The sequence below is a fragment of the Trachemys scripta genome, chromosome 2 (assembly GCF_013100865.1).
Source record: "Trachemys scripta elegans isolate TJP31775 chromosome 2, CAS_Tse_1.0, whole genome shotgun sequence".
In the NCBI taxonomy this organism is placed as follows: Eukaryota; Metazoa; Chordata; order Testudines; family Emydidae; genus Trachemys; species Trachemys scripta.
In genome coordinates, this window is record NC_048299.1 from 44,143,661 (window position 1) to 44,156,358 (window position 12,698).

Consider the following 12,698-nt stretch of genomic DNA (forward strand, 5'->3'; position numbering starts at 1 on the left):
AGGCCAATGAGAGTGCGTACCACGCTCACCCGCTTTCTCTGATTGGCTATTCTCTCGAGGGATTCTGTTGGTGCTGTCTGGCCCGTCTAAATCTCTCTTGTACTTCCCCGCCCGGAGCCAATAAGAGCCCGGTAAACGCTCCCCGTTTCTGTGATTGGCTGTTTTCTCGGGGAGCTGCTGGTGCTGCCTGGCTGTGGCGCGCGGGGGAAGGTGGGAAGATGGCGGCGCCTGGCGATGGAGTCGGCGGTGTCTGTAAACATCACGCGCAGCAGGACGTGTGCGACTCGCGCGCCAAGTACCGAGAGGGGCGCAGGCCCCGTGCAGTGAAGGTGGGAGTGGGCGGCTCTGGGTGGCTGCTGCCAGCAGGTTGTGTGTGGTGGGTACTGGTTAGACGGGGACCAGTCGCCTGGTTCCGCTCAGCCGGGACCCGCGCCATGGGGGTTAGGTCTGGTGGAGCCTCTGGGTGTCTTGCCTCAAATACCCTCACCCGCCCCCGGGTACGGAACACAGCCCGGCCTGCCGCTCCCCCGTCGCCGGGGCGCAGCCCAGGAACCCCTGGCGCGCAGCAGGTTACGGGCTGCCCTTGCCGCCGCCCCGTCCTCACTGGTGTAGCGTCACCCCCGGTCCGAATGCGGCAGCGCCTGGAACTGTGTTAATAACTCCCTGTCCCAGTTCCGAACAAAGCCCTCCCCGACAATGCCACGCCACCCTGAGGCACCCCACAGCCCGGGGCTCAGTCCTAGCTCCCTAGCGAGATGTGGGTGCCAGTCCGCTCCAAAGGCCGCAGTCTGTCGCGGGGGGAGGGGAGAAGAGGAGGAAGAAGAGGCACACTGTAGGATGATGCAGGATTTACAGGATTACAAATCATCCCCTCATACACACTCACCTACCTGGTATTGGCTAGAAATTGATGAGGGTTCAGTCTGATAAAAATTGATATAACACTTGCCCCCAGAACGGTTAGGAACCACTTGATTGATTAACGTGTGTGCATCTCTCATAACAATAAACATCAATTTGCTCAGACCAGTTTACCCCCCTTTTACACAAACTGGGTGGTATTGTGAATGTGAATCATTAACATTAGGAATGTTTAATCATGAAACTATAGGAAACTTTATTCACATTGAAGGAAATCCCACATTATTTGAAAATTCCACTGGTACTATTTTTGTTTTGGGCCTCATTTTAGATATTTTGTTACACACTGATAAAGCCCATTACTATTCAGTTAAGTCATGAAATTGTAGAGAACAGAAATGGAAAGGTTTATTCATTTCATTGTCTTGAAAGGTTGAATACAATGCATACAAATCCAGGGTCCAATCCTGCAAACAGGCATGTAATTTTATTCACTCAATGGGACTACTCATATGAGTAAAGTTATTCTTGTTTTTGTAGTATCAGGATTATAAAACACGATTTTGAAAGTTGGTTAAGCTTGAGACCTAAATATTCCAACTGTAGCTCTTGTCAGCATGTTATAAAAGGTAATTAAATCATATTCAGTGAATATATATGATTGACTAAAGGCTATTTGAAGAAAGCTGCTGGGTTGCAAAATAGTTTTCATTGTATTTTTTGTTTTGAGTTTTGGAAATATATATGTGGCTCTTTTTATGTGGCATCTCCATTACTGGAGGCTTGCAGTCATGGTAGCCCATTCTGTATGATCCTCTGCTAATCTCTTTGTGGATGAATAGTTCTTTTGATCCACGCATATCACATTATACTGTCCATCCAAGATCTTCTTTTTCTATCTTGTGCTCTTCTGTCATCAGCTTTACCTTGCAGTGCGTGTAAACATGCATCACCCACTGAAGCTCTTAAAATATGCCCTGCTACTCAAATCTTTTAATAAGATCTCTAATTAGATTTTGCTGAGTTCCAATCATCTGCAGTATTTCTTTGTTGGTTATGGGGTCTATCCATGATTTTTTTCTATAACACCATAATTCGACGGATTGTAGTTTCATTATTATTGATTCTTTGAATATCCATGTTTCATAGCTGTAATTTAACAGACCAAATGTAAGTTCTGAAGATTTGGAATTTAGTCTTCAGACTTATGTCCTTTCTTCTGAGATGTTTATTCTTCCAGAATGTCTGTTTTGCTCCTGCTATTCTGGTGTTGACTTTAGTATCAGATCTTCCAGTAATGATGCTTCCTAAGTAGTAATCATTCTCAATTGCTGTACAGCACTGTAATTAACTGGAATCTTGCTTGTTTTCCCAGGATCCTTGTATAGCACCATAGTTTTTGTTTTATCTAGAGTTGAATGTGGATCATATTCTTTGCCATATTCATACATAATTTCCACTAACTTCATCAGACCTAGTTCTAAATCAGCCACCAACACCGTGTCATCTGCATAGCAAATGTTATTAACCCGTTTTCCATTACTTTTAACAGGGGCAGCTCCAGGCACCAGCGCAGCAAACTCGTGCCTGGGGCGGCAAGCCGCGGAGGGCGGCCTGGCAGTCGATGTGAGGGCAGCAGTCAGGCAGCCTTCGGCGGCATGCCTGCGGGAGGTCTGCCGGTCCCGCGGTTTTGGCGGCAATTCGGTGGCAAGTACGCCGAAGCCGCGGGACTGGCAGATCATCCGCAGAAACGCCACCTAATCCGCGTGACCGTGGACCGCCTGCAGGCATGCCTAACTGAAGCCCGCCTAACTGCCGTGCTTGGGACGGCAAAAAACATAGAGCCGCCCCTGCTTTTAATATATCTATTTTGTCAATTAATTAATCAAACACTCACTATAAATGTTGAATAAAATTGGTGGCATTATACAGCTTTGGCTCACTCCTCTCTTGATATCCATTTCATTTTCATCTTCCATTATAATTGCCTTCTGATTCCAGTATAATTTTATGACTCAAAGTTCATATCTCTTAGTCCTTACACTTAATATATTGAGCAATATGTAGTGGTAGATTCAGTCAAATGCTTTTTGGAAGTCAGTTAAGCACAAGTATACTGTTTTCCCCATTTCAGTTGATTTTTCTAATGTGATCTTCATTATTGTGCTATTTGTAGGTGTGAAACCATATTGTTATTCACTTATTTTCTTATCAATCCCTGCTCCCTTGTGGACTGTCTTTTTGCTAGAGGCTAGGGTTCCAACCTGAAAAAAATGGCTGCACTTGATTCTTGAGGCGTTTGTGGAGTATTAGTGCCAAAGTTGTCATAATCACCCAACTTAACATTCCTCGACTGCCATGCAGTCTGACTGGCCTTCAGTGTGAACCGGTGCCCTGCATGGCCAGACATGTGAAACTGATGACCACAGGAATGTAAGGGGACTGAATCAACCTAGAAAGCACCCAATGTATGCGGACAAATGGAAAGGTGAAATGTTACAATAGGATTGAGATGTTCTGTATAGGTGGAGATGACTTTGTCACAAGTCTTCTGAGCAGCAAAGAATACAGAGTTATCAATGCAGGTGGATTGTGAAGTGGGAAAGGAGTGGGAATTATGGTAGATAGAACTATAGCTGAAAGGATTGAATAAGTGAATCTGTCATCTGAACCTGTAATGCTAATAGCAATAAAAGCATGTCCAATGATTATTCAAATATATGTCCCAAGAAACTGCAGATTCTGAAGATGATGTTGAAAAATTCTGTGAAAACACTGAAGAAATCAGTGGTGGAAAGAAAGATATAATGGTAATTCTTATCAGAGACTAGAATGCAAAAATGGAAGTGGAAAAAGGCCAACTTTTATGTCACAGATATTATTTGGTGCCAGTGAAAGAAATGACAGAGAAGAAAGATTCAGAGAATTTTGAGAGACATGGTCTCATTATCCGCAGTCATTTTCAACAAAAAGAAAGCACAAAGCATACATGAGAATCACCAGGAGGGATGAATAAAAACCAAAATTGATTTGATCATGATCAACCATAGGTATAGAAATTGTATTAGGAAGATTAATGTTATGCCAAGCACAGATTGTGGATCAGATCATAGATTGGTAATGAGGAGACAGAATATAAAACTGAAAAAGTTACACAAAGTCAAATACCTTGAAGCTCTGAGGACTTAGGAGATGGAAAGTCACTGCAAAGAAGTGTTGTGGACCACTAATGCAAATAAAGACCAAGTGACTTGGGAATGTCTGAAAGATGCTATCAAAAATCTGCAGATAAACCTGTATGGTAGAAGTTACTAGCTAAGACATCCCATGGATAACATATAAAATCATTGCTCTGGTGTATGGGAGAAGGAAAGTAAAAACACAATGATCAACAAAAGAAAGAGGAGTACTGAAGACCAATGTGGGGGTCATGCATTCAAAAAGCTTCTTGAAAGACTCATTGACAATGCATTTTGACCTTAACTGTAATGAGTTTAGCGGATTTAAATATGGATTGAGCAGATGTGGAGCTTTTCATGGAATATATTCCTCATTATGCAACAGAGTCAGAATGATCTCTAATCCTGCATAACTTCCTGAATGGGGAAAACCTGTTTTATTCTGAATATCTTGTATCAAATGCTTCCCCAATGCACATGTGCTACATGATCACTGCACTTGCAGAGCAGTCTGCTCTTAGTATGACACTGCACAGAGTCATGTCGTTTCTCCCCCTGGGGATCCTTTATTTTCCCCATGTAAATTCACCATGTTTCTAATCAAGAAAGATGTGACAGGAATACTTTTACTTTGCCAGTTCCACATGATAATTGTCCAGAAAATCAGCTGTTCATTGTTGCAAGGAATTTGCAATGTACTGGCTAGACTATAGCACTGCACTTTACTGGATCAGACCCGCTCTTTACTGGATCAGACCTGCTCAGAAATAAGCCCCAACACAAATGGTAGACACCTGCTTTTGGATCAGAATGATTGAGTTCTATCCGCACTCACTGATGAGGAGGTCCTTGTTGGCCATGGAATTCTTACAAATTCCTGTTGCGGTCCTACAATACTCCAAGCTCAAAATCAAAAGGGTAGATGTTTTAAAATTTTCAAAGTTCTAAGAGGGTTTTAGGTCCAATAGATAATATAAGAAAATTACTTGAACTGTTTGAATATGGTATTTAATGTTTTTATTGCAAGATAAAAGTATGAATTTATTCAAATGTGTTTATTTCTTTCAGGTGTATACTGTCAACTTGGAATCTCGTTATTTGCTAATACAGGGAGTTCCTGCTTTGGGTGTTATGAAGGAATTAGTGGAACAATTTGCATTATATGGTGCCATTGAAGAGTACAATGCTTTAGATGAGTATCCAGCAGAACAATTTACAGAAGTTTATCTTATCAAATTCCAAAAATTACAGAGTGCAAGGTATTGCAATAGATAATCTGTCTGCCTTCCATTTCTTGAATGTTTGGTGTCTTAATAGTGGTAAATTTCTTGAGATTAAAGTAATATATTCATCCAACATAAATATATTTGGTACATACAAGAGTGGTGTGTTCTCCTCACTGTGTCTCAAGTGAAACATTTATTACAAACGTAGATCAAGAGAATATCAGTGATCCTCAAATATGTTAAAGTGTGAAGTGTGACAACACTGGAGTAATATAACATTTGAATACAATTTCCTTTTGTTTAGGATAGCCAAGAGAAAACTGGATGAACGGAGTTTCTTTGGTAGTTTGCTTCATGTGTGTTATGCTCCAGAATTTGAAACAGTCCAAGAGACTAGGGAGAAGCTGCAAAACAGGAGAAAATATATCGCAAAAGCAACAAGTAATAGAGGTTTGTAATTGGACATCCTATTGAAAGTTTAAAATATCACTTTTGTTGTGGATATGTTTTGGCAAAGTAAAAATGTCTACTCTTATAGTTAATTGTTCATCTTTACTTTGCTGCAAAACATGCATATCTGTCTTTAGTATTTTAAGAGCAGAATGGAAAGGCACCTCAATGTTTAGTGGATTCTAAATGATCAAAGTCACACAAAAGATGGTGAATGGGGGAAATAAGAAATGCACAGGTTTTAATGCTTCTGTTTCCCTGGTTTTCATTGTGTGTGATCTCATTTATCAGAAACATAAGCACGGCTAAGAAACATGGGGTGAGATTCTTATCCCCATTCTGACCCTTTTATGCAGGGTAAAAGGGCTGGAGTGGTGTAAACAGGCCCTAAAAATCATGGATCCACCAAGAAGAGAATTCCCCTAGTGCAGGGACTGGTGATGGACATAGTGGGGGTAGGATATGTCAATGGTGAGGCTGCAGCATGAAGCACTGTGGAGATTCCAGACAGTGTTGTAGCCCATAGGACAGCCCCAGGAGTTACTGTAACTTAGATAGCCTCACCCGAGCAGCCCAGATTGGAAGGGCACAAAACTGACTTAAAGCCACATTAACCAGTCGCATTCCCTTTCCCTCCTCCTGTCCCTCCACCTTCGAGCTGTGAGATCTCCAAGAAGCACACCATAGAATCTCATCCCTAGATTTTATAGAGAGTTTAGGCTCCAGGTATTTCATATATTGTCACTGTATGCTCAGATGCTTTGGTTCTGATTGGGGAAGATAATTGCACTAGTGAACTTCAGCAGTATAATTGAAAGAGGAAATAGTTTATATAGAATAGGTGTCAGGAACACACTGTCTTGGCTTTCTGAACTCTAGTGATGTCACACTTACTAATAATCATGAATAAGGTTAAGATTTTGTCACTTTTATTTTTGGTAAAAGTCACGGACAGGTCATGGGCAATAAACAAAAGTTCAGAGGAGCCCGTGACCTGTCTGTGACTTTATTAAAAATAACAGAGGCGGGGAGAAGGAAATGACAGCTGGAGTCCCACGGTGGGGGACTGACAGGCCGAGCCGCACCACCATGTGGGGAGGATGGGGGGACACAGCCATGTGAGGGTGTACAGCACAGGCTCCGGAGCTGGCTGCAGCTGCACAGCGTCCCAGCTACAGCCGCAGCCATGAGGTGGTGTGCACCGCTCCAGCCCTGGCCAAAGTTGCTGAAGGGCATGTGCATGGCCCCGGCTGCATTCCCAGCCATGGGGCAGGAGCGCATGGCCCCGGCTGCAGCTATGGCTGAGGGACGGTGCGCACAGCCCTGGCTGTAGCCACAGGGGGTGTGCACAGCTCCAGCCCCAGCGGAAGCTGTTGGGGGAGGGCATAAAGTCCTGGTTCCAGCCCAGCCACATGGGGAGGAATGTCACAGTCCTGGCTCCAGCCCACCTGCGAGAAAGAGGAGCATAGCCCCGGCTCCAGTGCCAGCTGCAGCCATGCAGGGCGGGGGCGCACAGTCCCGGCTCCAGCTCTGGCTCCAGTCCTGACTTCAGCTGCTGATAGCTGAAGCCGAAGAAGTCAGGGGGGTCAGGTAAAGTCATGGAATCCGTTCCTGCCATGACGAAATCGTATCCTTAATCATGAACTACAATTGTTGTGGCAATCAACACTTTCGCACTTAATGGAATGAAGTCTGGATTGCCAGAAAGATAATGCAAGTGAATTAATGTTAAGAGGTGAAATGTTAAACTTCATGGGACTAATTTAATACTCCATCAAAAACAATGGAAAGAGAATTTTAACTTTGCAGTTAAGCACCTGCATCAGGAAATGCCAAAGTTAAGGTTGCTCCCTCCTTCTGCCTCTGTATTATGATTAGATTTGGAAGGATTATATTTTTATTGGTAAATGTCAGTAAAAACCGAGTTCACCATACACACACAAAATATTTCCATTGATGATAATCAAAATGTACAGATAGGCAAAGTAAGGTAAGTGCTGCATGAGACCTTATTAGAGTTTAAGGATATTTACGGTGTGTATTTCTATATGTGACGTTCACAATTTGTTTTGTAAGGATTATAAAGCTTTTAACTTTTTGAATCTCAACCTCTGTTACTATATAATTACTGTCTGACCCCCCCCATAATTTCCTGCAATTGTGAAAATTTAAATGGATAAGAATTGCAAAATATGATTAAAATCCATAATTTTGCACAGTTGTGAAAATTTAAATTGAGAATCTTAAAATGCTTAAAAATAAACCAATATTATCTATCAAAATGATAAAAAATTGAATTCTGCCAAGCTTAATTATGATACAGTCTTTAATTACATGAACACATACTATTTAAAAAGTTGGAAGAATTGTTTGCTTTCCTTCTTTCGCAAAAACTGCTGAAATGTTTTTGCTCAATATTTCCAATGTAATTAATAATCAAGCAGAAGCCATGCTTGGAAAAGAGTTTGAAAGGTGAAACTTTTGAAAAATGAGTAACTGAAACTTGAGATTAGACTGGAACTTGACTCTAGTGGTCAGCTTCACTTTAATTCAGCTATGCTAAATAAATGCTTTTCTTTGTTATATATAATTTAGAGAAGTTATATAATAACAATCAACTACCTCTTTGTGTTAAAGTTCATTTTGTGGTAAAGAAGATACAGGAGCCTAAAAAATCTGTTTCAAAGAACTCAGAACATGACTTTCAACCAGAAACCTTAGGATTCAGTGCAGCAGATGCAAACACTGGTAACTGGGATCCATCTGCATGTTGTCCTTACCCTTACCAGCCATCTTGTGAATTTTCATCAAGAAACACAGCATGTCCTTCAGGAGGTCGCTTTCAGAGGGTGTTGGCATTCCCTCAATATGTCAGTAACTGTGCTGAAACTTCTGAATCCTTTTGCCAAAGTAAACCTTTGACTCAAAGTGCACAACAGGGGGGATATACTAACACACCAGTTTCTCTTGTGCTGCAAAGAAAAGTTTCTTCTGATAATGGAATTGGGAGATTTATGCCCCGCACAACTCAACTGCAAGAGCGAAAGAGAAAGCGAGACCAAGGCAATCAAATTGACTTCATTGGAATAGACTCAGATAGTACCGGAGTCATTATTGGTCCACGGCTACCAGAAATACCAAAAGTGGACATGGATGATGATTCATTGAATACTTCAGCAAGTTTAATTCGAAATAAACTTACGAAGGTATGCACTCAAAAAACCCTTCTAATTTTGATTTTCAAATGTGTTTATATTCATCATTCATTAAAAATTGGTTTTAAATGTATTTATGGGGCTATACAGTAACTTACCTCAACATATTGAATATTTTTCCAGCAATTTGATAATAATGGGGCCTGATTCTGAGAAGTGCGAGCAATCATAATGCCCATTGAAGTCAGTCACAGGTTCTCATCTCCTCTCAGGATCAGGCCAAATGTCAAAAAAGCACCTAAAACCAAAGTGTTTTTTTTAACCCTCTAATCATAATACTTTGATTCATTTTGATACTGCACCAACTTCATGCTGTTGAAGTATTTTCATGTTATACAGTTTTGTTTTTTAGGCCTCTGTCATTTTTGGAAATAAAAGTATCATCAAGATACTGTTCATTTTCCATTTTCCATATTTGTTCATTTTCCCCACACACCTCACTCTTCCTTGCAGTGGGGGTATCTAAAGCAGCTGACCACATATTTGAATTTTAGAGGTCTTCATAATGTTGGACTTAGACTCTGAAGAATTTAACACAATTTTGTTTATGGCAGACTGCATGACATCATTTAAATCTCTGCTGTCTGATTTAGTCTGCATTTATTTTGAATGAAACAAAAGCATACAGATGCTGTGAACTGTCTTACTAGAATTTCCTTTTCTTTGCCTTTTAATTATTTGAAAATTATTTATATTTTCTTCATTGAAGTTGCATACTGCCCCAGGTGAAATATTTTACTTGAACTGCTATATTACAATGAGGGGTTCAGGATTATTTTCATTTTCTGTGAACAGTAAAGGGGTTGAACAAGTAGGACAGCTTAAGCTAGCTCTGGCTCTGAAGTTAAGCAAAAATATTGTTAGAATTGCCATTTCTAAATTAATGAGTAAATAAATGGAGTGATAGTTTAGTCTGTCTTCCTCCAATGAATATGATTTAAATGAGATCTAAAGGAAACATCCTAGGAAATCAGTTTGCCTGATATGAGAGCTTTTAATGGATGCTTTTCCACATTTCTTTGGGGGAGACTATAAGGGACTGGCATGAAACAAACTAGTGTTTTGACAAAATATTTGAGTTCATTTTATTCCAAACTACCTACTTGATTCCCGATTTCAAAATGCAAAAAAGCATTCAATCTTGGAATGTACAACTTTCAAAATGCAGTTTACTAACAGCTGTTTAGGGACAGATACTGATACCTGTACTCACATAGAGTAGCATTTCAGTTCACAAGTGGACTGATTTACTTCAGTGGATACTATCTGTAGCTGTAATAAATAAATAAATAAATAAAAAAAATTAAAAAAAAATATCCTATCTCCTAGAACTGGAAGGGACCTCGAAAGGTCATAGAGTCTAGCCCCCTGCCTTCACTAGCAGGACCAAGTACTGATTTTGCCCCAGATCCCTAAGTGGCCCCCTCAAGGATTGAACTCGCAACCCTGGGTTTAGCAGGCCAATGCTCAAACCACTGAGCTGTCCCTCCCCCCTACGCCAGCTCTTGATTAAAAATGAACAAACATTTTTAGTTTCAGAATTTACACTGATATTGTTGCACTTCGATTGCAGGTTGTATGCAGGTCTGGCAGTAGAATTTAAATAAAAGCATTTGTAAACTAAACAAATATGTTACGGAGTCAGAGATTAAATATGGTCCTCCAAATGCCATGTGTAGAGTCACTTTGCATAGTACAGTAGCCCTTTAATAAGAATTGTAATACTGTACATGAGGTAACGTGCAATAGTAAACATTTTTCTTTTACTATTATACTATTCTATTTAGTAGGTTTAGATTAAGACAATCAAGAAACAGTCTGCTACCTTCAATACAGAAAGCTATGTAGATTTGAAGGGGCTCAACTGCAACTAAATTGCTAAATCAATTTAATGAATCACACATCACCTTTAATAAAAAAAAAAAATAAAATAAAAGACAAAAATCCACTTTATTCCAAAGCACTTCCTCCTTTTTCCATTTGACAGTTTTAGTTGCAGGTGGCTAAACTATACTTCGATATTCCTCTATTGTTGATGCACATAATGAAAGTGTGCAACATTCTATCATTACCAAACCTTCAAAATCAATTATTTGTTAAAATACAGCAAGTTGTTTGTCACTGAGTCACTTGCTTGTTGATGCTGTACTGTTTTCTCAGTATTTCATATTGTCATTCTAAGAATTAATTTTTTTATTTAATTTGTCTTTGTGCGTAACATTCATTTACAACTTTGTGTGGTGTAAAGCTTGTAATACAATTGCAATGAACAAATACTGTACATTGCTCCTAAAATTCAAATATTGAAGTTACATAAACAGATAGGGACATTTATTCTAAAAGCAACAGAAGCAGGAATAATTACAATTTACTGATTTTGGACTTTTTCCTTTTTAAACTAGGTAGCAGTTTCTGTTCCAAAATCATCTGGGGAAAAGCCAGAAGATACTCAAACAAAGCCACCAATAAAGCAGAGAAGAAGAATATAGATACCCCTGGCAACATCTTTGATGATCATCTGCCTTTAAAGGATGTAATTTCAATTTTTTTTTTAATGTCAAAGGTAAAGAAATATTAAATTGTCTGTATATTATTATGTATTTTCTAGCAGTAGCATAAACATTCATGATTATAAATCTTGTATTTTTTGACATTTCATTAAACAAATGTCTATAATTAGTAGCATTCTTGTATCTCAATAGCCAGACACACAGATAGTGTTTCATGAGGTATAAAATATTAACTCCAACTCCTTTAAAAGCCATTTGTTATCCTCTTACCCATTTCTTCAGTAGCAAGTATACTGAAGTTAAGGAATGCGGAGATGTAGTATTAAAGTAAGAGTTCTGACTTGCTGCTGTTTTTACTGTCTTAAGAAAACTGATGCAGAGAAACTGTCCTTTGCAGCAGTTTTCCAGTTGCAGAGCTACATATCACCAGTTTCTCGGAATGCCTGCATTTCAAATGCCATGCTGCTCTGTAAAAGAAAGAAGACACAACGTGACAAAACAGTTGTAAAATAAAAAAAATTAGTTAAACTAGTTTAAGAAAGGATGAAAGGTATTCAGAAAATAATAGTGCTTAATTGGGGCTTGTTAAGAGTAAACAAATTACTGAACATTTGAAAACATCTTTCCAATTTCTCGGATACCATCTGGCACTTCCATAATGGAAATTAAATGTAAATGGCTTCAAGGAAGAGAACTTAAGTCAGAACATTCAAAGTGATGGTTCCTTTGGGAAACCAAAGGATACATATATAATATATAATACATGTTAACGTTTTTTAGAAGGTCTCTCTCTATAAGTCTATATTATATAACTAAAGTATTGTTGTATGTAAAGTAAACAAGGTTTTCAAAATGTTTAAGAAGCTTCCTTTAAAATTAAATTAAAATGCTGATCTTACGCCGCCAGCCTGCTCAGCCCGCTTCCAGCCTGGGGTTCTGTTCACCTAGGCCTGCAGCGGGCTGAGCGGGGCGACTCGAGGTCAGGGCAGAGGGCTGGAGGGTGTGTGGGGGTGCAGGGCAGAAGGCTGGGTGTTGGGGGGAGGTCAGGGCAGAGGGCTGGAGGGTGTGTGGGGGGTGCAGGGCAGAGGGCTGGGGTGCTCCGCACGAGGAGGTGCTCCCAGCCCCCTCCCCTGAGCGGCTCATGGCAGGGGGCTGGGAGGGATATGCCCTGTTCCACCCCCTTCCCCAAGGCCCGTCCCTACCTCTCTCTGCCTCCTCTGCAGAGCAGGGAGCACGCTGCCACTCTGCTCTGCTCTG

General features: G+C 40.3%; 2 protein-coding genes across 2 annotated transcripts in view; one reads left to right on the forward strand and one right to left on the reverse strand.

Annotated features, from left to right (window-relative positions):
* The first annotated feature begins 126 nt into the window (after positions 1-126).
* RBM48 (RNA binding motif protein 48) lies at positions 127-11,467 on the forward strand. The gene is made up of 5 exons (XM_034760437.1): positions 127-329; positions 5,109-5,299; positions 5,571-5,716; positions 8,354-8,922; positions 11,334-11,467. The coding sequence occupies exons 1-5, from the start codon at positions 219-221 to the stop codon at positions 11,418-11,420; spliced, it is 1,104 nt and encodes a 367-aa protein (XP_034616328.1). The 5' UTR covers positions 127-218; the 3' UTR covers positions 11,421-11,467.
* A 354-nt stretch (positions 11,468-11,821) lies between these two features.
* The window catches only part of EFCAB1 (EF-hand calcium binding domain 1), a 25,331-nt gene continuing 24,454 nt past the window's right edge, over positions 11,822-12,698 (reverse strand). The window contains exon 6 of the mRNA XM_034760438.1: positions 11,822-11,908. Coding sequence (XP_034616329.1) covers positions 11,858-11,908 — 51 coding nt within the window. The 3' untranslated portion in view covers positions 11,822-11,857. The remainder of the gene's footprint in view (positions 11,909-12,698) is intronic.

Bases quoted from the DNA above. Each gene is read 5' to 3' on its own strand.
- RBM48 (XM_034760437.1), top strand. From the start codon at position 219: ATGGCGGCGCCTGGCGATGGAGTCGGCGGTGTCTGTAAACATCACGCG. The intron at 5,717-8,353 runs GTTTGTAATTGG...TTTGTGTTAAAG, and splicing joins AAAAGCAACAAGTAATAGAG to TTCATTTTGTGGTAAAGAAG. The intron at 8,923-11,333 runs GTATGCACTCAA...TTTTTAAACTAG, and splicing joins TTCGAAATAAACTTACGAAG to GTAGCAGTTTCTGTTCCAAA.